This window comes from Cervus canadensis, chromosome 9 (genome assembly GCF_019320065.1).
Source record: "Cervus canadensis isolate Bull #8, Minnesota chromosome 9, ASM1932006v1, whole genome shotgun sequence".
Taxonomy (NCBI): domain Eukaryota; kingdom Metazoa; phylum Chordata; class Mammalia; order Artiodactyla; family Cervidae; genus Cervus; species Cervus canadensis.
Genome location: NC_057394.1, coordinates 64995687 through 65021032, shown reverse-complemented (window position 1 = coordinate 65021032; position 25346 = coordinate 64995687). Strand labels below are relative to the sequence as shown.

Sequence of the window (25346 nt, the reverse complement as noted above, 5' to 3'; positions counted from 1 at the left end):
AGAGCGCAAGGAACAGTTTCAGAAACAAATCTCTTGATTTTACAGATGCACTTTCTTCCCTCATGTTTCTATTACAGAAAACTGTTAAATGATTAAATTTAAAAAAAAAATAAGAGTTCAATAATTTGTAATGATTTCTCAATAATTAACATAACAGCTTAAGTTTAAATGAAAGTTTTCCTTAATGCTATGAAAGGTTATATGCTTACAGATTTGCTGTCTATATAATAAAGAGTTTTTCCTTTGTACTTGCTCAAACCAAGAAAACAATTTCATCCACTGAAAAGCAGAACTGCATAATGACAAAATGAAAAATCAGTTTTTATGCCAAGTCATGTCAAGTAATAAAGTGATAAATCTTTATGCTAAGTTTCTAATTTTCTTTCTTTAAAATACTAGTCAGGATGAGAAAGGTGAAGATGGAAGATACACTTCAAGCAGATGACATTTTATAAAGATCTCTCCCTTTCGTGAGCTCCATTTTCTTGCTTTGAATAACGAAGCATTTCAAGCCAAAGATCATGAAGCAGGAACAGAATAATAAAAATCAGGCAGTTCTAAAATAGCTGTGTGAGGGTCAGATTAACCAAATGCTGACTGTTTCCAAATATACACTTTAGCTTTGAGGTATATTTGCAAATGTAAATTTGAAATTGGGCATGCCTCGTGTGCTCAAATGAAAATGACAGAAACCAGTGTCATCTTGGAAAACCAGAGTATGTTCTGGAGAAAGCATTCAATGTTACAGTGTTCATCAACTCCTCCCTGATTCAGGGCCAAATGAGGATCCCAAAATGTGAAATTCAGATCCAGCACCACCTACAAGGCTCCTTATCAAAGTTCTTAATGGCCTAACACTTCTGAATAAATGTATCTCTTTAATTTTTTATTTATTTTTATTATATTGAAGTACAGTTGACTGACCATTTTTTTTCTATTGAGCATCTTTTTACTTGAACTTCAACACAACATCATATCAGAGGGCACAGTGTGGAAGCCCAGAGATGCAGAGAAGTGTTTGCCCTAGTCTGGCTCCTAGGTGGTGCTATCTGCAGGGCTCCGAGTTCGTGCTGTGTCTCTGGGGACCTGAGTCTCCATCCTTGCTCCAGGCTTCAAGAAATTCATGAAAACAACCAGAGCTAGGGGTCCAAATTTCACTTCAGCAGGGGCACACCCTCTCCTGCAGAGTGGATCTGAGACACAAGGTGCTCCCTGGATCTGCAGGACCAAGCACCGCAACTAAGTGTTGGCCGGACAGTTGAGGACATCACAGGTCCACACCAACAGCCACTCATGTTGCCTCCTGATAGGAGCTGGACTGTGTGACCCCCAAACTCCTATGTCGGAACCGTGACCACCCCCCCGGTTCCTCAGAATGTAACTGTATTTGGAGGCAGGCAGGGCCCTTATAGGGTAGGTGAGTTGATGGGGTTATTAGGGAAGGAGGGTCCTAACCCAATATGATGGGTGTCCTCACAAGAAGAGGAGGTTAGGACACACACAGTGGGAAGTCGGCATGAAAATGCAGGGAGTCAAGGAGAGAGGCCTCTAAAGAAACAAAACTGACCAACACTATGATCTCAGACTTACAGCTTCCAAACTGCAGGAAAATATATCTCCATTGTTTAAGTCTACTACGTCCTTGGTACTTTGTTATGGGAGTCTGAGCAAACACCACACACACACACACACACACACACACAGCTTTATGCGGGGGAATGATTTTGTTACTGAAACCCTTGACTAAAATTACAACGTAAATGTAACTTCTCTGTTATCTACACATGAAATTCAAATTATAATCAATATTAATAGGTACACACAAACATGACTGGATTTACCTTCACAACGGTTATTAAAAAATAATAAAAGTCTTCTGTTGATTCATTTTTCCCTCTATTTTTTTTTTTACCTTGTGGTAAAACCTTAAGGTAATTTCTTCTGACATTCAGTTCTCGTAGGGATTTCAATTGCCCTATCTGCTGAGGCAGAGCTGTGATCTCGTTGCAGCTGACGTCCTGCATCGCAAACAAAAAGAGAAAGAATAAAGGCCTTTCGCTGGGAAATCAAGCATTTCAGGGGAAATCTCATTAAGGAATTTAAATATTAGAATAACTATACAGGTACATTTTTATATTGGTCTCCAGGTCTGAGGCCAAGTGAGGCTTAGCACAGAGAAAAAGAAGAAAGTACAATGTTTTAAAAACATCCTCTGGGGAGAGAAAAGGTAAAAAGAGGCATGTTAGTAGCCTTTTGTAGCTATTCTCGGGCTGCTGCATTCACGTGCTTCAGTCTTACTTAATTCTCACAACAAATCCATGGGACAGTATTACTGGCCTAATATGCACAGATCAGAAAAACGAGGCCCAGGAAAGTTCTGTCAATTGTCCAAGACTTGCAGAGTAAACACTCAGAACCAATTCCCAACCCACTGTTCAGCCACTACCCTATCTCACCAGACGCTCACAATTTACAGTGTATAATTATGTATATTAATGCATTGTTTAAATACATTATTTATTTTAAATTTAATTCTTATCAGAAGGCTGAAAACTTTGGACTGGAACATGTTTATAAACATTTACAAACAAGACTGTGGAGGATGAAGACTATGTCTTCTCTGCCTTGGAAAAAATAATACTCCACTGGTAATCAACAAAGGCCCGTCTAGTCAAAGCTATGGTTTTTCCAATAGTCGTGTATGAATGTGAGAATTGGGACTATAAAGAAAGCTGAGCGCAGAAGAATTGATGCTTTTGAACTGTGGTGTTGGAGAAGACTCTTTTTTTTAAAAATTAATTTATTTATTTTAATTGTTGAGAGTCCCTTGGACTGCAAGGAGATCAAACCAGTCAATCCTAAAGGAAATCAGCCGTGAATATTCATTAGAAGCATTGGTGCTAAAGCTAAAACTCCAATTCTTTGGCCACCTGATGCGAAGAACTGACTCATTGGAAAAGACCCTGATGCTGGGAAAGATTGAAGGCGGGAGGAGAAGGGGACAACAGAGGATGAGATGGTTGGATGGCATCACCAACATGATAGACATGAGTTTGAGTAAGCTCCAGGAGTTGGTGATGGACAGGGAAGCCTGGCGTGCTGCAGTCCATGAGGTCGCAAAGACTCAGATACGACTGAGTGACTGAACTAAACTGAATCATTGATGAGAATAACCTCGACACATGCAAAATGGTGGCCATGACATCTTTAATCTTCTATCGTATTATCATCCCTAATCCCACTCTTCCTCTTGCTCCTGGTAGCTCTGCCCTGCTCTCCCCCTCCCTCACCCCAGCTACCCCCTTAGTCCAGACCAGCAGTATTTCTCAGCCAGACACTATAATGGTCTCCTGGTTGTCTGCAAGCATCAAGCTCCTCCTTGGATTCATCTTTCACACAGTGAAGATTTACAGAGTGTGAACTTCACTGTGTCATCCACCAGCTCAAACATCTGCAGCAGCTCCTTAGAAACTCTAGGATAAAGTACCAAAACTCAAAACCACTCAATTGTTTGCCTCCTCCTGTAAGCCCACAAGCTCCTAGATGGAAGAGACTATTTCTTAGCCACTTTGATCTCCTGGTGCCAAGCAGAATGCCAGGTAGAAAGTACAAGATCAATACATATTGGATAAAACGTCTTAAGCTGCTTTATGTTGATGCTCCATGATGCTGCAGTTTATTCTGTCTCTGGCTGGGAGCCCAGGAGGCCCCAACATACACACCAAATTTCTTGCAGGTCCTGCTTGATGTCACAGAACCATAGGTATATTTGGACTACAAATGATCCCAATGAGATCAAGTCCGTAAACATCCCACACCACTGCTCAATGTACAAAAAAAAATCCCCCTTCGCTCCTCCTTTTAGAAGGAACAAAGCCTCGTTTCATAATCACTTATATGAGAGGAACTCATTGACCAATTCCCTGAAAGCTCCAGGCTCTGTGTAAGAGCAGGGCTGCACAGAACACAGTGGATCGCTGTCCTCTGGTCCCATCTCTTCTCAACGTCCTCAGGTGACCTGCCAATCTGTCATGGTCATGAAGGTGTTACATGGATATCACTTGATGAAAAGGAATAACATCACTCATACTGAAGGCATTTAAGCTGTGATCTATGAAGTCTGGGCACACACGCTGGAATCAGCCCGCCACGCTGTTCTGCACTCAGCGCTCTGACTTGGGGTGGAGGTGGGGGGCTGGCATGTGACAGGTTAAGAACATTAGATGTTCGATGGCATCACCCCCGAGCTGGCTGTTGCTGCATTGCTTCTGGCCCAGAAAAGTCACACCAAATTTTATTAAAGGCTTCCTTAATGTTAAAAAAAAAAAAAAAAACCCACAAGCACATCTGGAGAGACATAAAAGTCTAAGGAAGTAATTACATAATTAGGAGGTCCAGAGACTGGCTCGGTCACTCTTACCCCCTCACTGAGTCAATAAATTATTCTGCCTTTCTGAATATACGTCCATGTATGAGAAGTGAAAAGTGAAATGCCATCTTCTCCCGACTACAACAGCATCTCAGCAGCCATAGAAGTCAATAACCAGACCCACGCAGTGGAAGTTTTATCTTTCTTTGCTTCAACCAAGTTACAAATTTGCAAGAAGTACCATTTTAAAATCTAAGAGCCCTCACACAAATGGTACACAGGTGAGCCCTAGAAATATATGAAATTAAATTATTTTATTGGACTCAGGATCAGGCACAGATTGTTGATGATCCTGAAGGAAGAATCAGTCAGATTATTTTCCCACCTCTAAGGAGAATTTATGTTGACATCTGAAATTTTTTTTCTAAGTCTGTGACTGATAGCATGAGAAAGATTCTTTTGCAGAAGATGGGAACTGCAGATTTTTCAATGTGAAACTGATGATTTTGAGAAGTTTCAAACACATAATTTTTTAAAAATCTTTCTCTTAAAACAAGAGAGTTGCGAGGGGCAAGCCAAGAGAAAACAGATATATTTAGGCAGCATTATGAAATACTCTGAGATAAAATGCATTTTTATTCTATTTTTTTCCTGTGTAGTATATTCACTTTGCACGTTGTTGATTACTGCTGGTTAAGTCATGAAATTAGAGTCTGCTGTTTCCCTAACTTTCCCTAAATATAGATAATTTTTCCAACATATATTTCTAAGTGGCTTTATCAAAGGAAGTAGACTCCCCTCAGCTATATTTAAATACTTACTTACCAGGAGGGAAAATGCTTTCTTAATTTATTTTTTTAAAGAACTTCACATAATGTTAACAACAAGGTTTTCCTTCTAACTTACAAGACAGGACATCTGTAGACCATTAGAAACACAAAGTCCAATTGTCCATTCACATTTTGAAGGGTATATGATGAAGGTCAAATTATTTTAATAATACTCTGCACTGCCATCAGTTACTTCCTGTTCTGCCAAAATAATGAGGGGAAAGCGAGATAAAGACTTTTCACTCTTGTATGATCAATACTGCAAAAACTGTGCTAACCTCTTCCTTCTCAGCTACTAAACCCTGCCAAGTTTTAAAGAGGTTATGAATTTTGCCACAAAAATAAAACCACATAGGTAATTATGTCTTAATTAGTTGGGGAATGAGGAGGAGGACAGAGAGGAAAATAGTCTAGATGTTTTTGGATAGGATACTTCAGGTTAGAAAGTAAAAAAGCAACATTCCTAGAATAGCTTGGTTCTTTAGAACATGTCTTTCCCCATTTGGTCTAAAAGAAAGTATGTTTTTTTGTTTTTGTTTTTTTAGGGGGGAGAGTTCATTTTAAAAAGATATGATTTAATAAATAAATTTTAAAAATAAACAACATTAATGCCCCATATGGCTGCAATAGTGATAATTTATCAAGTTATGAGTTCCAGAACCAGTAGCTTCTTTAGATAATCATGAATCCCTTCTGAATTGTCTATTAGCCCTAAGCTATGTCCTGCAGAATAATTATTGCAAGCTATAGTGAAACCAAATTACCATATATTTAGCATTATAATATTGTAAATAAACAGAAAGGCCCAAAAGCAAAAATCTTAAGTGTATCATAAATATTTACTAATTCTATTCTTTTTGAAACAGAAATGAATCTAATCATTATGCATTACATAATCACATAAACACTCAAACTTACATTTTATGGGCCAGCCAATTTTCTCATTTAGATTAAAAAAACAACTTCAGCAATGACTTAAAATACATGTATTTTCAGCTGGTTTAATCAAAATGCTCTGAAGCAACCCAAAGAAAGACTTTAGAAGTTAAGATTCTCATTCATCACAACCCTTCTGGGCAATTAACAAAAAAGTCTCTAAAAAGGTTAAATGCATGTTCCAGATTAATACATTTTAGCTGACTGACTGCTAGTCGCAAACTTACCTTCAGAATGCAAAAATGACAAGGATTTAAAACATTAGCATAGGTTCAAGATTATTAAAGCAGGAAAGGTTCATTTTCAGAATGTAACATTTTTAGAAAGACTAGACCTGTTTTTTCAAGTTGTAACTTCTAATGAAAGCCAACATAATTAAGTGTGTCAAGATGATTTTTGGTTAGAGAAGGTTTCCAGGGAGACCAGACTACGCTGCAGAACTGCATCTGGTACTCTCATGAGCTATCTTCCCCTGACTCTTGGGTTTTCAAAATCTTACTGTTGCTATACTATGGCTTAAGTCATATTTTAAAATCTAGCTCTTTATTTAACAGAAGAAAATGCGAGCATTCTAACAGGAAATACAAGCTATTAATACTAGTGGCCTCCCATCATGTGACCATATCCTTTTGTGGAAATGCCTTTGTGTGACTTCCACTGTGCAACTTGAGGTCAATATCTTAACCTCTCTGTTCCTATGTAAAAAGAAGAGATGAGATTATAGATCACTCTAATTTCCTTACAACGTCAGGAAAATCCTTCTACCACATTAGAAATAATGAAAAAATTTGTTGAAAGACAGATGCTTAACTGACTTAGGAGTAATGTCAATTTTGATTTTTTAGCAATCAAAAATCTAAAAGCCTGTAGTAAGAACTTTTTAAAACAAATTGGTATGCTCATTTAAATTCAAAATTTTTTCAAGCAACCTCTGGTATGATAAATTATTACCTCTCAACACTTACTGAGAGTCTCTTTCTAGTATAAAACTCTAGTTCACACCCTTCCACATACCCACAAACACACACCTCACCCCCTGGCTCTTCATAAGAAATGCAGAGGTAAAAGCAACAGAAGGGACCTTGAACAGGCCTTGGTTCTCCAATTCTCTCACAGAAACCAGAGAGGTTGGGAGGCATCTGCAGAGACTATGAAAGGACCTATGATTTGAGTAGACATGAATTCCTGTCTCTGTTAAATCTACCTCAGAGACCAGAATGCTACACATAAAAATAATGAAGAGATTTTCCTTATAAGCTGCTCAATACATCCAGTGTCTACTCTATCCTTGAATTCCAACTCTCCACACAGCCAGATATTTCACACAAAAAAGGAGGAAAGAAAACAAACAAACAATAGTGTGTCTACTCAGGGCCAGAAAATGCATCTTCTAGTCAGTTATTACCTGAGTCAGACCCTGTGAGTTTTTGGGTTGAAAAAGCGGGCTTCTAAAACAGTGATATTATGTTCTCTTATGTGAAGCTAAGCGCTGGAAGACACAATTTTCACCCATAGCATGAGTTGAGAGGAGACAGGATTGAGAAAAACCAAATGAGAGATGGACCATCTGTGGACCCGTGAGTCAGCACAATCAGAGAACCAGTGAGACCTAAAGTGAAAGGCAAAGTGAAGTCGCTCAGTCGTGTCCGAATCTTTGTGACCCCATGGACTGTAGCCTACCAGGCTCCTCCGTCCATGGGATTTTCCAAGCAAGAGTACTGGAGTGGGTTGCCATTTCCTTCTCCAGGAGATCTTCCCGACCCAGGGATTGAATCCAGATCTCCCACATTGTAGGCAGATGCTTTACCGTTTGAGCCACTAGGGAAGATGGTGACCTTTGACAAAGGCCCCATAAAAGGTTCTCAAACGACTATGTTCTTAGTGTGCCTGTCTTCCTCAGAGCCATCTGTTAATAACATGGCTTCATACGGTATTTCTCACCAAATATTTAACACACCTTACCCTTCAGGCATGACTTGACAAGTAAAACAAAAAAACAAAAACACAACAAAAGACAAGTTTGTAGGATCTTTAAAAATAACATGATGTTTAGTCAACTCAAGAGAAGTCTACTGACCCTTGTGCCTGGCTTGTGGTTCTTCAAGGAGGAAACTCACAGACACTGTCCATTTGCACCACACCCTGTTTTTGTAACATTCTCCCTGCTGTTCATGGCCTGCCACAACTTTAATGGGAAAACCACTGCAAGTGGAAACAGGGAAGCTCCACAGAAAGAAACCACGGCTTCTCTCCATGAGAGGTTTGCAATCCAGATGAAGGCCCGGTGAGCTCAGCCACCGCTGTGCCGTGGAAAGGTTTCGGTTTTCACTCCAGCTTCACCACATCGTAGCCCCATGCCTTTGGGTAAGTAATTCTGAAACCCAAACTTGTCTGTGAAAGGCAGACAGGATATCCACCTTGCTGGGCGACTGTCAGGATCGAATGATGGAACACATGTCATATACCCAGCGAAGTGTGTTGCATACAATGTAAGTGCTCAGTAAATGCCAGGGCCATGTATCTCTGTCCCTGATAGAAAGAACACGCAGATATAAAGACTTAACAAAGGAACACAGACAGCTACAGCTCCAAGGAGACAAGCAGTACAGACGTAATGCAGTGTCCAAGGAGGTCAAAAAGTCCTACATCATTCCCATTAGAAATGATGCTTTGAGGCACAAACTCAATAGAGTTTAGGCTCAGGCTCCCTAAGTTTTTCAGCACCTGAAACGATGTGTTAATCCATCCTGGCCTCTCCTGTGGATTTAAGAAAAAAAAAAAAAATCTCAGAAGTACTTCTTAATGAAAGTCTTCAGGGAAGGAGGAAAAATGCTTATCCGTATCTCTGTACAATCACTAAATGTCAATGCTTTATGTTTTAAGGTTCTTAAGGTAACTGATATATTCAGGAAAGTAAGATACTGTTTTCCAACTCCCAACTCCTCAAAAATCAGAGAGGGCACCTCCTTTCTTACAGATGGCTATCATTTCTGTCTTTTAAGCCAATGATGACTCTTGGAAGAGAAGAGTTTACAACTCAGTTTAGCATACTCTTTGAGTCTAACATGAACATTTTCAAAATATTTCTTCCAAAATAGTTAAACAATGTTCAGAGCCTGATAATAAACTGTGAGATTTTATCAGCACTTAGGTGGCTTCATGCAGCCTGAATGCTTGGGGAGCTCCCCAATTTTTTTTTTTTTTGTAAGTTCGTTGTTATGTAACTACAAAACAGGAGACTCCCATGCAATTCCAGAATTATTTCAGGCTCCCCAGGGAATTATTTTTCCAACTGATAGCTAAAAATCCTCTGACGTGGTTACCTGTAGTACCAGAACTATTTTAAGCAAAAAGATATGAAAGACAAATAAGAACAGACGGAAACCAGTCATTTTTAGTCTGTGACCTTAAGCAAGGCCAGTCACCCTTTGTGGTTAAATAATGGCAACTTATTAAATATTCATCAACTTTGCAAATAAATGCTTTTTGCAAAGATCATGCTTGCTCATAGAGCAGAAAGAACACAGAATACAGGGCTGCCCATGAAGGGTGACCATGAGCCACATGTGGCTACTGGGCAAGAGAAGTGTGGCCAGTCCAGCCTATAATGTGCTGGTGGAAAATACACAGTTGACCTTAAAAACTTAGGATGAAAGAAAGACTGTAAAGTATCTCATCCATTTTACATTGCAGAGATGTTGAAACAATATTTTGGCTATCCAGGGTTAATTAAATATGTTGTAAAGATGACTTTCACTTGCTTCTGTTCTTTTAATGTGGCTACTAGTACATTTAAAATGACATTTGCAGAAGAACAAATATCATATGATATCATTTATATGTGGAATCTTTAAAAAAAATGGTACAAGTGAACTTATTTACAAAAACAGAAATAGAGTCACACATGTAAAGAACAGTCTAGTGATTACCAAGGGGGAAAGGGGAGGATGGATAAACTGGAAGACTGGGACTGATAGGTACACATTACTATATATAAAATAGATAACTAATAAGGACCTACTGTAGGACACAGGAAACTCCACTCAGTACTCTGTAATGACCTATATAGGAAAAGAACCTTAAAAAGAGTGGATATAGGTATAGCTGATTCACTTTGCCATACAGCAAAAAGTAGTAAATCAACTATATCCCAATGTATATATTTTTTTCATTTATTTTTATTAGTTGGAGGCTAATTACTTTTCAATATATATTTTTTTTAAGGCAAAAACAAAAAATAAAATGACATTTGCTGCCTGCATAGTCTCTTCACGGGACCGCGCTGGGTGAGGGCATTTCTGTTTGGGTTGTAAGTCAGCTCGCCAGGGTGACATTCCAGGCGTCGCTCACTATCTCTCTGCCTTGGATTTCTTCTTTTGCAAGATGTTGAAAGTTTGGACTAGATGTCTTTTAAAAAAAACCCCGATGGCTCTAACATTCCAGGGCTCAGGGGTTCAACAGTTTATTGCTAGTGGAGAAAAGACACAAGGAGGGGGCTGATGACGGTGCTGGATCCAGGAAGCAGAGCGGCCTTCTCTGGAGCTGGGCTCCGGTCAGGGAGCAAAGAAAAGCCCAGAGCACCCCTTAGAGCCAGCCAGCAGCTCACGTGCCCTGAGGCTGCAGATGGTGCTCTTCCACCTCTGCCGCATGCCAGCCCAGCAGCTGACGAGTATCCAAGGAAAGCCCTGCTCCGTGTGGGGCTGGCTCCAGGGCTCAACACGTGTGGCCCCTCTTAGTGGATGAGCAGGCCGGTAGCCCACAGCTGAGGGCGGGCATGCTGTCGGCATAAGCCCGGGAGCAGTGGGACCGAAACACAGGCTGGCTGCCAAAGACTGACCTCACCGACGTGCCACCCATCCACTCCATGGGAGCCTGGGCAGTGCAAAAAACCCAACTCCTTATTCACACTGGATCGGCAAGACCTAATCCAAATTCTAGTAAACTTAGATTTGGGTGTTTCAGACTCCTAAAAGAAGCATTTTTTTTAAGGCATATAACTCTCCGTTCCATCCAAAGTGTTATTTGGTATACTTTTTGTTTTCTGGAATCGGTTAATATGGAAACTTCTGAATTAAATTGGACTGAAAGACAGAGTCGCCCCTCACTGGCAGGGTATGTGGGAGTCTTCCCAATCTATCCCAAGCCACCTTCGTGGCCCACTCTCCCCGACCTAATAGTAGCCCTTAGCAATCATGTTTTGGGGATGTCAATCTTGTGTCAGGGGCTTCCCTGTGGCTCAGTGGTAAAGAATCCTGCCAACGCAGGAGATGTTGGTTTGATCCCTGGGTCAGGAAGATCCCCTGGAGAAGAAAATGGCAACCCGCTCCAGTATTTTCACCCAGAAAATTGCATGAAGAGGAGCCGGAAGTTATCAGTCCATGGGGTCAGAGAGAGTCGGACACAACCTGGCAACTAAACAATAACATCTCGTGTCAAGCACTGAGATAGAACAAGTAACACGCTGTTCCGGTGCTGAAGCAGCTTTCCGGGTTTAGTGGGTACTGGCCTAGAGAATGCCAAGTGAGAAGACAAATGCGGTTCCATGAAAATTCAGTGCCATGTAGAGAGTGCTGGCCTTAGGAGAATCCTACTCTGGCTTGGAGAATCTGGGAAGGATTTTTGGAGGAAGTGAAATCTAATTTGGCTAAAAATTGACCAAGTGAAGAAGAGAAGGAAGAAACAGTCCTTGCAGAAAGAGTGATGTGCTCGAAAATGCTCACAAGTCTGTCCCTTACATGGACTTATGTAAGCAGACTCTCAAAGGTCTCTTCCCGTCTAAACCATTCTCAACCCAGGACTGAATCAGTCAGTCCCTAGGCCAAGCACTTACTTCTTGTAATAGCGACTTTGTAGGAGGAGTGTATCCGCCTAAATTAACATCTGTCTTCTTTGGGAATCATCCCTCTAGGTGGCAGTCAAGCAGCCACGTCCAAGCAGTGTGGCCGAAGGCCCTGGGCATCGCTGACCGAGTCAGGAGAGGACACCGGACCCAGATCTCGTCTCTCTCACTCAGAAACCAGGGCTGAAACATGCTAGCAGGTCCTGCTAAATGCTTTAGCTGAAGGACATTCAACCTTGGGATCTGTGGGCGAGGCAACCTCTCCACCGTACAGAGAAGTATGGAAAGCTGAGTAAGAAAACCAACGGCTGCCATGGCTGCCATGCTTCTCAACACCTTTCCAGTGTCTTATGCTGGTCACTCATAATCCCTGACCAAATGTCGTGGTACTGGTGATGTGACGACCCCTGTATCCTTAGGACTCATCCCAGCTCTTGATGTGAGCTTGTGGGCATGAACGTCAGATACTGCTGTCACAGAAAAAGGCACTCTTTGTACAGCTCTGTTGCCTTTATATCGCAATTACTCACTTCTTCCCTAAAATCAAAGTGGATACGTAAGTGACATGGGTGCTGTCCCTTTCTGAGCCAATCCCAGACGCACACCTGACCGTGGAGTCCCAGCATGCTCTATCTGGGCCCCATACGCCATCACCCCAATGTGCCAGGTGGCCTCAAAGACATTAACTGGAACTGGCATGTAAGAGAAAAGTTATTGGCTATCAATGTCCTAGATTGGAGTCTACTTCAAGGAAGGTACTGTGTCCTGCTCATGGTTGTAATCAGAACATCCTGCTTTGTGCTTAACACAGAGACAGGGTCAGACATGACTGAGTGACTAAACAACAACAGGGACAGTATGGGAGGATGCTTGCTGGAGGATCAATTGTGATGATTATGGGTGAGCCCAGTTGCTTATTCTTGCCTCTTCATTCACCCAAGATACCTTAGCTCAGTGGAAGTCAAGAAAGAACTAGCTCTTTTCCCCTTTGAGGAACAAGGTCAGTAACTCAATTAGTGGTGAAGGAGATGACCTCTTGTCCTCAGGTACATACTTACAACCCATCTCTGCCTATTTATAATTTGCTCTTCTTTCTTATCCCTGGGGTTATGGTCACATTCTAAAGTTACATCAATTTGGGGCAATGGTTACTAAAATCCTTACAGAATCAGAGCACTCTGTTCTTTCTGACTTAATTATGTACCTTCACAAAGTGTGGCCTACTAACTTATTTGCAGATTATTTTGCCAGTGTATCCATATTTTATTACAAACTTACTTATCCAATCTGAAAAAACAGTGACCTAACTACCATAGGATAATTTGTGAACCTGAGGAACTGTAAATCCTGCAAACTTCAGGCAGTGTAAACTACAGGAAACCTGTAAATTTCAGGGACTCCTTGTCACAGCAAAGCCATGATTATTCCCTTTTCCACTTAATATCTTTATCATATACCTCCAACAACATGATCTTCTCCTTGACCCACTGTAAGAAAAAGTCTTTCTGATTACCTTGATGGGTTATGATTAGCAAACAAACAAGAAGGGCATCTGAAAAATCAGTAACATACCAACTCCATTAACTGTTTGAGCTGACCTATCTCTTCAGGCAGTGATCCAAGTTTGTTGTTACTTGCGATTAAGACTTTGAGAGGGAGACCACACAGGCAGGCCGGCAGGGCGGACAGCTGATTCCGACTGCAAAGAAACATAAGAACTTTGGTAAACATGCAGGCTACTTCATACTATTTGTGAACATATTTGTTTTTAATGTCTTTCAACTCATGCTGTCTTTTTTAAGATTTTTTTCCCCTTGATATGGACAATTCAGCTTTTACTGAATTTGTTACACTATTGATTGCTTCTATTTTATGGGTGTTTTTTTTTTTTTTGCTTTTGTTTTTTGTTTTTTTGGAGGGAGCCTGTGGGATCAAAGCTCCCCAACTAGGGATCGAACCCACACTCCCTGCACTAGAGGGTGAAATTTTAACCACTGGACCACCATGGATGCCCCTGTGAACATGCTTTTTAACAAGCAAGAAGAAAGCTGTGATCTAAGAAAACATTTTACAAATATAAAAAATATAAAAAATCCAATAAACTTTCTCTATGTGTAAAAATTCAAATCCCCAGTGCATAAGGATATAAAAGATATTAAAAGACGATAGGCAGGAACTTCCTTGGTGGTCCAGGGGTTAAGACTCTGCATTCCCAATACAGAGGGCACAGGTTAGATCCCTGGTTAGTGAACTAAGATCTCTCATTCTGCATATTGCAGCCAAAACAAAAATAAAACAAAAAATTTTTAAATAAATACGTAAAAAAGAGAAGGGCAGGCAGTTCTGATGGAAGCAGCTTTTCTCAGCACAAGGGACCCTATCAAGCCCCCTGCAGACTTGGCCAGCCCGAAAGCAGATGGACAGTACAGGCTGTACCACCAACGGCAATGGGAAGCTGGTGCCAACCATTCCCTTCCCGACAGCATTAGCGGGAGACTCAGAGATCACCAAAGCCCCCAGCCCAGTGCAGTGAAGCACCATCGCATCCATCTTAGTCATGATGGGGAAGATCATTTTGCTGCAACTCACAAAACCACCGGGCCCATTTCCAACATTTTGATTCCGCTTCCTTTTGTTAAAGCAAGAGCTCTGTGGTTAAATTCTGCTTGGCTATCTGTGAGAAAGCTAATTAAAAAAAGAAAAAGGAAAGTTGGCCTTTTGGTAAAAGTGAAGTTGGAGCCAAAAGGGGTTGTTTCACGGAGGAGCCGGAAAAATGTGAGTCCAGGTCTCACCCCTGCTCGGCATGAAAAGGTCTCTACTCAATGCTCTGCATTAAGAAGGTTTTACACTTCCTATCATCAATGCTAGGAGAGAGAAGGAAAATACTGAATAAACAAAACCTATGAATCACCCATAAGTATATGTCAGCCATCTATTTACCCCCTCCTTCATAAGCAGCTCTTCTCCTGCTATGGAGTAAGGAGACAGATGGTTTTTCGTTTCCCTTATATCCTGGCTACTCTGCTGAGGAAGCCAAGCACCAGATAGTTAAGTGTCTACAAATCTGTAGGTCATGTTATTGCAATTATTTGGAACTTCTGTGTGTATTCCCACACACATGTATGAAGCTTCAGAGGTTATGCATGTTATTGCAATTATTTGGAGCTTCTGTGTTTATTCACACAGACGTGTACGAAGCTTCAGAGGTTGCAGGACCATGTGTGTGTTTATGGACATGCATCTATATCTTTGTGTGTGTAAGAGAGGAAAAGACAGGCTGGAAACACACCAAAATGTTAATCAGTGATCATTTTAGGGGAAGTAGGTACAATGCATGGGTTGTATTTTCTTTATTATACTTTGCTGTATTTTTCAAAAATTCCTACAAATTGCTTCATATAATTAAGAAAGAAATCATTATAAAAGGAAACTTCACTAGGATACTGGTTACATGGGTGTTTCTACTTATGAAAATTCATTAAGATGTACACTTACGATTTGTGCAGTTTTCCATATGTTATATTTCAACTGAATCTTTTACTTCCTCAGTCTACCGTATGAGGGGGTGGGTAGCTGGTTAGTCAAAGGGTGTCTCTAACTTATGCGCTCAGAAAAAGCAGGAGTTGTGCTGTCAAAATAACCTCTCCAATCTGGGTGCCCGCCAGCGACCACCCTGACCAGGTGCCCGATGCCAGGTAACCAGGGTTTAGCAAGAAAACATACAGCTCTATCTTCTCTCCACTGCCCACGTCTGCAAAGAAAGCTGTTTCCAGAGAGGGGCATGGCTTTCTCTAGGAGGGTCCAGCAGAGAGGGGGGGAGAGTGAGAGCCTGGGGGGTTGTATCCTGGCACCAGAAGGACCAGAGAGCTCTTAGCTCCCCCAGCTAGGATAACAGGCTGGACTAGGGGTGGTGGGCTCACCATGACACTCTCTCCTGCTGTCTGGGGGCAGCTGACAAAGGCACCAGGGCTGCCAGCCTGTGATTCTTGCCCTCAGAGCCCTTCTGCTGCCCTCACACACCTGCAGGAACCCAGCAGGGCTCCTTTGGATAGAGGAGGGGGCCTTCCACGTGCCCTGCTGTGAGAGCTTTCTTCAAGCTTTCTTCACACTCCTTCTGGAAAGAACTCCTGTTTATTACAAGGCATACGTCCATGGACACAGTTGCTTAGTCGTGTCCGGCTCTTTGTGATCCTACGGATTGTAGCCTGCCAGGCTCCTGTCCATGGCGTTTTCCTGGGCAAGAATCCTGGGGTGGGTTGCCATTTCCTTCTCCAGGGGATCTTCCTGACTCAAGGATCGAACCTACATCTGCTGCATCTACTGCATTGCAGGCAGAATCTTGTACCACCAAGTCATCCGGGAAGCCCCTTCTTAAAAGGCAACAAGTAAATATTTTGGAATGCAATTTGTGGTTTAAAATATTTATTAATATATAATTTCACATAGTGAGGATTGGTAAATTAAAACATAGTAAGCTAATCCTTGCATTTTGGAGCCATATTTTAACTCCCCTTTGAAGACAGGATAAGGAGAACAAAGGTAAGTATTTTTAGAAGTTTCTACGCTTCTATTTTCCACAGAATCAGCAATTATAGTTGGAGATCTTTCCTGTGTTTGTCTGCCTGGAAACTCAGATTTACAGTATTCCCCGTCTCACTACCTCAATGCAGGCATCTAATCAGATTAGCACGTATTACTCTGGGAGAGCATCTATATACCATTTAAGCAATGTGATGAAGGCTCTATTCCTTCAGACACGGGAGCATTTGGAGTTACATGGGATTATTCCCACTGGCATTCTTCCAGGGTGGGTAACTAATTGAAAATAAAATTTAGGCTTGGGAGAGCATTTGTGGTTTCTTTGATGGGGATGAATGGTTTTTCTGCTAAAAGCAGCTGATGGAAGAGCCTATTTATTTATGCCCTACACATTCCTCTATTTATACTGTCGTTAATCACCTATAAGCAAATCAAGATGCCAGGACTAGTCATACTACGCATGCCACAGGCCCGGGGCACATTTCCTCTATTTCATCCATCCATTCTCTCAGCCTGTACTGCGTATATTTTATCACAGGATGTTCCTGTATTACTGGTAATTTCCCCAATAGAAAAAGGAAATACACAGGCACACAAAAACCCATTAGCTCTCCAGCAAATATTTATAAAGACGAGGAGAAACTGCACTCCCTTTAACCCCCCCCCTACTAAAGACCACATCAGCAGCCGGAGCTTTCTAAAAACCACTCATCTGGCAGCAATTTTTCTCAAGCAAATAAGTGCCTCAGGCCAACAACCCACCCTCCCGGCCCCCACTTGTCTGCGGCAGCCCTCTGCACTCTGAACAGGCCCTCGGAGGAAAGGAGGTTTAAAAATAAGGCCATAACAGCATCTGATAAGGTAATGGCCAACATTTATTTTCAAACCCTGCCTTGAGTCACATCTGAAAGCAATATTAAAAAAAAAAAAGGTTTTTTAAACTCACTCATTACAAAAGAGTAAATTAGTGGGGGGAAAAGAGGGCCACTTATGCAGAAGTAGAAATTACAGACTCGGCCATGGTGGCCTGGGCCTTGCTGTCACTGCAGTGCCAGGGCCGCCCAGCATCTCCTCTCTCTCTCCCTGTCCGGGCTGGGTGGACCTGGGGTCCCAGATGGAGACGATGAAGGCGGACGATGGCGTGAGGAGGGACGGGGGGAGCAGGAAGGCGGTGGGCTCTGCGAGTCGGTGACTCAGGCTTCGCCTTCATCTTCCTCAGCTGAATGACTTCTTCCCAGACTTAGTGATCTGTTTCCCCGTTTCAGGATGAAAAAAGGCAGCTCACCATAATCTGCATGTTTTTGATAGCCTAAGTCTTCAGGCTAAATTTCGCTTCAAGTATCACTCCCTTCATTTAATTCCTAAATTAAAGAATTCACAAACCAAGTCACTTCTGTATGGTTTCTTTTAGAGTCTTATTTTAATAACATTTTGATTATGGCCTTCCTTATTAATATCAATACGTTCAGATTTAATTTTGGTATTTGACATTATTTGTTATTGGTTTATCAGTTATTTTCCTTAATGTATGTGATGACAAAAACATGGCTATACACACGTGATTTTATTATCAGGCAGCATATACATTTTTTATTCTACTGGAATATATTTTTTTTGTTAAGTGGACGGGTTCACTTAAAAATGAAACATGGAATTTTCACTTAACAGAAAATAATTTATAGAAAGATTTGTATAACAGATTCACCTATTCAATTGGTAAAGAGGTCACTAACCGTGGAGAAAACCTGGGTTCAAGTCTCATCTCTACTATAATCGTCTCTGTAACTTTAACCTCTCTGGCTTTGTAATCCATAAAACATAGATAATAATACTTACCTAATATGAGGTATTAGTTTATGGATATAAAAGTGCTTGGCCCAACACTAAATCTGTACATAAAGGTTAAACTATACCCAGCACCACTAATGTGATAAAGCAATGGGAGGGACCAAAAAGAACTTAATTAGGTTTTAGCCATGTATTTTATTCCTTGATTGCTAAAATCTCAGCCACTGGTAAAATATGGATTCTTGTTCTATTTTTTAAAAATGTAAGCCAATTAAAGATGACCATTCAAAGGCATGCTGTGGAGAACCAGGCTGAGCTATAAAATTTCATGCCAAAAAAACCCGTTACTTGTTTCAGTCTGGAGAACCAGGACTAGAACATGTCATCACACAACTTACCTTTTCTCTCCCATCTTCTCTAAGATCCTGTCATTTCTCTGGAAAAAACATGAATACCCAGGAATCATCATATCTAATTACTACTTGGTTTCCAGGGCTTCCCAGGCAGAACTAGTGGTAAAGAATCCACCTGCTAATGCAGGAGACACAAGAGCCATGGTTTCGATTCCTGGATTGGCAAGATCCCCTGGAGAAGGAAATGGTGACCCACTCCAGCGTTCTTGCCTGAAAAATCCCATGGACAGAGGAGCTTGGCGGGCTGCAATCCATGGGGTCACAAAGAGTCGGACACCACTGAGCCTGAATACACGCGCATTCCAAAAAGGAACAGAAATAATGATGTGAAATCACTAACCATCACAAACCTATGAAGAAAATGTCACAGTAGGCATCTAAAAGGCACAAAAAAGCAGGGTCGGTTTCATGGTGATAATGCCCCAGGCTCACCCTACCTGAGTCTAAGTGAAGGAAAGGAATAAACAAGGACGCAGGAGCCACTGTGTAACTGCTTTTCTGAATGCATTGTCTGTGCCTAAACTGCAGTAAAGAGCAGTTATTTCACTTGAGCCAAGTAAGCTTCCTCTTGCACAGAATACCTCTCTTAATTTTGTGTTCTTTCTGCATACCCTGTTCCCCTTTCATGAAAGGCAGAGTAACTTTTTTTTCTGTTGTGCATATGACACTTGACTGCTAATTGTCTTCATGTCCACACAACAGTGAACAATACCCATAGAGAACGATTTCCTTTTTCCTGCTTGGTTCATTCTGAAAACCCACCACAGCAAAATTTCTCACCCTCACTTCCCCAAGTGACTTAATACTTCCCCTCTTGACCAGCCCGCCCCCTTCATTCCCACCATCCTCATACGCCTCAGACAATGACCAACAACAATCAGATCCTGGCCTTAAGTTGCCTGGAGATATCTTGGTCAACTTGAATTTTAAAAATATAAATTCTACCAATACAATTTAATTTTAATAGTATTTTATATGGTATTTTTAGATAGAAATGTGAAACTCTGTATGTGCACAAAATCTGGGAGTCTGTATTTACATCTAACTTTGAAAGGAGTTCCGCTACCTACCACGTGAGGATGACAATCATTTGAAAACTTAAAATGCTGCAAAACGAGAAACAGAGTCATCATTTCAAGTGAATCTTAAACCAGCTCTTGAACACTACACCAATCCATTTCACACCCTCCACAATAAGGGCCATGCTTTGAGAAGGTAAAAGTGAACTTTAGAAAACTAAGAAAAGGAAGAAAAAAACGAGCAACTAACGCAGTTCAAAATTCAGGCAAATTGCTGCACCAGGCATTTCGCTGTGCATTTTTGCTGTGCATACCTGCACCATATTTGGCTTCTGCAACTGAACTGGTTTCCCACAATAACAGCCTATCAGTCTCCTCTTGAGTATAAATAAACCCTTGCTTAAAATATTCTGGTTTCTGACACCCCTAATGGTTAGCAACCACTACCAATGTCTGTAATTAGATTTCAGAGTACAGTTATTGATAACTTGTCCCTTTCTCGTTATTTCCTCTCCTTTTTTTCTAAAAGTTCTTCAATTCTAAAATGACAAGGCTTAAAACTATTCCTTCAAGTTTCCTCTATAATATTGATCATGTCCTTCCTTCATTCTAAAATGGAGCTAAATGTTCAAAACCAAGGAAGCTCTGAATTTCAAAAAGAATTCCACAACCTAACACTAGCAAGAATATTAATTGGCCAAACACCTCCAGAGGCAACAATGTAGATTCGAGGTTTTAACTATTAAGACTGTGAAGGCCATAGCCTTCTGTAAAGCACTGTCGCTGGCAAACAGGAAAATGATCCCTAAGTGGCTGGGAAAGATGTATCGGCACTGAAGAAAATTCTCCCACTTTCGAGAACCATCTCCCACGCAGAATGGACACCACCTTTCTGTTCCCAAGAAGGTGTGCCTCATTTACCTGCCTTCTCCTCTGTGCCTCTCCACACCAAAACCAAGGAAATACATATTTTTTTACCTTAATATTTTTCCCTATTAAAAAAGAAAAGGCTATTGACACTGATTTAAATGAGAACTGGCTGCTCAGATCAACTTTTACCCGGGGACACCGAGTTAACAAAACATATTCGTAATAAAATTTTAAGTGCTTGAACATCTCTGTTTATCATTTGAAGACGTGTGCCTCTCTATCTATTTCCCGGCATTTCTGAATGTGAGATACAGGCAGACATGTAGGAATATAAGTCTCTGTACACCCTTTTCTTCCCATGTATCCTTCCAAGGAACTGAGCCTTCAGAAAGCTTCCCTCATGACAGCCAATAATAATACAGTTCCACTTAACTGCTCTAATGCTCAATAAATCAGCAGCATAGCCTCATTACTAAAAATACTATAAAATCCACTTACTTTACTCAAATACCAGACCTCTTACTACTATTTTTCTTAACCCACATTGGAACCCATTAGACAAAGCATGCTACAAACTTCATTCAACAATTCAATGGACTTTTCTTGGGTGGTTCTTATGGATAAGGCATTGTGCTAGGCAGGACAACCATCATCTTATCTATATTCAAAATAATCCTATAATAAAAGTATAAAATCCCCTTACTCTTCAGACGGGGGGCTTCCCCTGTGGTTCAGTGGTAAAGAATCCGCCTGCCAACCCAGGAGATACAGGAGACACGGGTCTGATCCCTGTGTCAGGAAAATCCCCTGCAACCCACTCCAGTATTCTTGCCTGGAGAATCCCACAGACAGAGCCTGGCAGGATGCAGTGTATGGGGTCGCAAAGAGTCACACACGATTGAGCAATTGAGCACACACGCACACACTTTTCAGACACAAAACTGAGGTTATTCAGAGGATTTAAATCACTTGCTTCAAGTTGTCTAACTAATGAGTCACTCTGTGCTAAGATATAAAATCAGGCGGGTTGGGCTGCAGGTCAAAGTCTGTGGTCTTCCCTCAACACAATATAGCCTCTGCTCATTTTACTTTGGAATAAAAAATAAAGGCAAACCACAGCAAAGAGACACAGATGTAAAGAACAGACTTTTGGCCTCTGTGGGAGAAGGCGAGGGTGGGATGATTTGAGAGAATAGCATTGAAACATGTATATTACCATATGTGAAACAGATCACCAGTCCAGGTTGGATGCATGAGACAGGGAGCTTGGGGCTGGTGCACTGGGATGACCCAGAGGGATGGGGTGGGGAGGGAGGTGGGAGGGGGGCTCAGGATGGGGAACACATGTGCACCCATGGCTGATTCACGTCAATGTATGGCAAAACCACTACAGTACTGTAAAGTAATTAGTCTCCAATTAAAATTAATAAAGTAAAAAAATAATAAAGGCAAACCAAGAAAGCAGTAGGAGAAGCCCTCTGAATTCCAAGCCAGATGGAGTGAGGTGCTAGGCTGGTGAGTCAATAACTGGTTTATATAAAAAGCAATGGAGCAAAGGGTCAGCGATCACCTCTGAGATTCCGAGCTGGGGGTGGGGGACTGGAGAGAAGCAGTAGGAGCACGACCAGGAACAACGTTCCAAATACACTGATTTGGGGAAGAAAAGAACAGGCTCAGTTTAGCACATGTTGAATTTTGAGTCGTCGAAAGGCATCTAAGAAAAACTGGATTTTAGTCAACTGGGAAAATGAGGACTAGTGTTAAAATAAGTCAGAGTGACAGAGAATGTACTGGACACACACATAAGGCATGAGGTCTAAGAGACAAGATTTAGGGACCAAAAGCGGAGTTTCGGGGAATACTAGCGTTAAGGTACAGAAGGAGAAAGAAGATCCAGACACAGGAATAGAGGAGAGACAGAAAGGAGAAGAGTGGGCAGGAAAGCACGTGACCAAACCAAGGAGAGAAGCAGCCATGGTGTCACGTGTGGAAAGGAATCCAGCACCCCTACTGTGTGCTCTGCTGCCGGAGTGCACCGATAAAACGTGAAATACACAGGAATCCTAAAGCTGAACTCCCACCAAGACAGGCCACATCCCTCTGAGCTGCGATCCCCTACCTCCGACTTCAACGTGGATCAGGTTATTTTAAAAGTGTTGGAGCGACAAATATTTCTTACTGGGTTTCTCAAACTTAAGGTAAAAATTTAGTGACTCTTAACAAAAATTCTACTGCTTTACAATGTTGCGTCAGTTCCCGCTCTACAGCAAAGTGGGTCAGCGATATGTATACATATATCCAGGCTTCCCAGGCAGCTCCGTGGGTAAAGAATCCGCCGGCAGTGCAGAGGACACGGGTTCAATCCCTGGGTCAGGAAGGCCCCCTGGAGGAGGGCATGGCAACCCACTCCAGTATTCTTGCCTGGAGAATCCCACAGACAGATGAGCCTGGCAGGCTACAGTCCATGGGGTCGCAAACAGTTGGACACGACCAAAGTGACTGAGGACAGCACATACACGTATCCCCTTCTTGTTGGATTTCCTTCCCATTTAGGTTACTACAGAGCATTGAGCAGCTCCCTGTGTTTTACACACGTTCTCATTAGTTATCTCTTTTATACATAGGATCAATAGAGACAGCTCACGGTGAACGATGTGGGATTCGTGATCTCCCGAAGATTGAGCTTCGGGACCAGGGACCAGGCTTGATCACTCAAGAGCTTTTGTGTAGCAGAGTTTTATTAAACTGAAAAAGAAACACAGAAAGCTTCTGACATAGACATCAGAAGGGGGACGGAGAATGCCCCCCTCGCTAGAGTCAGCAAGGGAGTTATTTACAATAAACCAAAAGAATGTCTCAAGTTTGTGAAAATTTTATCAGGCCCACTCCCACAATTTACATTTCAGGATAACAGGATTAGAACTTAACAACAGAAAGATCCTACTAGACCCGCTCCTATAATATGCATTCTAAAATATCAGGATTAGCCAGCAGGTTTTCGGGAAGGAGAAACTGTCCTCAAGAAGGATACACCGCTGTTGTATAATCCCTAGTACAGAGTTTAAACTGAGTTGTTTGTTGTGTAATCATCAGTTTCAGACTTGAAGAAAAAAATCGTTTTATGGGACTAACACTAAGGAATGTAGAGAAAAAAAGTTTGTCCTTTCCTCTTCCTTGAGAACCCCAGACTCTTTTCCCCTCCTCAGGGATCCCAGACTTCTTATCAACCCACCTAGGAACTGTAGCGCTCAAGAGTGTCTTCTGTGTCATCCCAATTTCCCAATTCCTTCTACCACTCCTCTTTCCCCCTTGCCATCCATACATTTGTTCTCTATGTCTCTTGTCTCTATTTCTGCTTTGTAAATGAGATTATCTACACCAGTTTTCTTGATTCCACATATCAGTTCAGTTCAGTTGCTCAGTCATGTCTGACTCTTTGCGACCCCAAAAATCACAGCACACCAGGCCTCTCTGTGTGCACTAATAAAAAAAAAATTAGTGACTCTTGTGGCTCAGACAGTAAAGAATCCACCTGCAATGTGGGAGACCTGGGTTTGATCCCTGAGTTGGGAAGATCCCCTGGAGGAGGGCATGGCAACCCACTCCAGCATCCTTGCCTGGAGAATCCCATGGACAGAGGAGCCTGGCGGGTTGCAGTCATGGGGTTGCAGAGAGCTGGACACGACTGAAGGGACTGAGCAACGAGCACCAGGAATGAAGAAAGCGAGACATCCTGCATGGATCTTATCCTGCGAGGTGGAAAGAAGGATTCCAGACTGCTGGCAATAACTCTTGAAACAAGTGTCTGCAGATTTGGGCACCGCTGGCAGATGCTCAAAGGCTGCCTCTGCCAAGGCCCCGAGGCTGTTCTCTCCTGATACTGAGGTCACGGGGTCTCTTACTGAGACTAATGCACCAGAGTATCAGTTTTCTCAAACTCCCTGAAGATCACCCATTTACATGACTGGCCAAACAACAGTGAAAGCAATACGCTGCCTTCAAAACACTCTCACGATCTCTTCCGTCTTCCCCTACTACACGCAAGTGGCCTCTCACAGTCTAGAATACAGGATGAGAAAGACGTTTCCCAATCCCTACTGAACACCTCTTTATTTTTTTCTTCTACCTATGAGTGCATACGTGCTCATTCGCTTCAGTTGTGTCCTACTCTTTGCAACCTTCTGGACTGTAGAGCCCACCAGGCTCCTTTGTCCATGGGATTCTCCAGGCAAGAATACCGGAGTGGGAGTGGTAATATACATGTTTCAATACTATTCTCCCAAATCATCCCACCCTCACCTTCTCCTACAGAGCCCAAAAGTCTGTTCTTTACATCTGTGTCTCTTTTGCTGTCTTGCATATAGGGTTGTCATTACCATCTTTCAAAAACCACCACAATATTGTAAAGTAATTAGCCTCCAATTAAAATGAATAAATTAATAAATAAAAAAGAATACTGGAGTGGGTTGTTATTTCCTCCTCCAGGTGATCTTCCTGATCCGAGGATTGAACTCGCATCTCCTGTGTCTCCTGCATGACAGGCAGATTCTTTACTGCTGAGCCACCAGGAAAGCCCCTCTTCTACCTACAGTCCTGTTCAAATAGTTCACAGAGTGACACAGTTCTTGCACGTGGTAATATAAATTACTTGGCATGTCAGAAAAAACTGCAAGTGATTTTGATACAGACATAAACTACGTGGGGGGTCTTGTCTAGCACATCCTTCCAGATGATCTCTCTCTT

General features: G+C 41.8%; 1 protein-coding gene across 3 annotated transcripts in view; it reads right to left on the bottom strand.

Moving 5' to 3' along the window:
* LRCH1 (leucine rich repeats and calponin homology domain containing 1) overlaps positions 1–25346 on the bottom strand; it is a 210725-nt gene that overhangs the window by 68944 nt on the left and 116435 nt on the right. For all 3 annotated transcript variants that reach the window (XM_043478199.1, XM_043478197.1, XM_043478198.1), the window contains exons 3-4: positions 13547–13673; positions 1913–2018 (exon numbers count right to left, since the gene is read on the bottom strand). In XM_043478199.1, coding sequence (XP_043334134.1) covers positions 1913–2018; positions 13547–13673 — 233 coding nt within the window. The remainder of the gene's footprint in view (positions 1–1912; positions 2019–13546; positions 13674–25346) is intronic.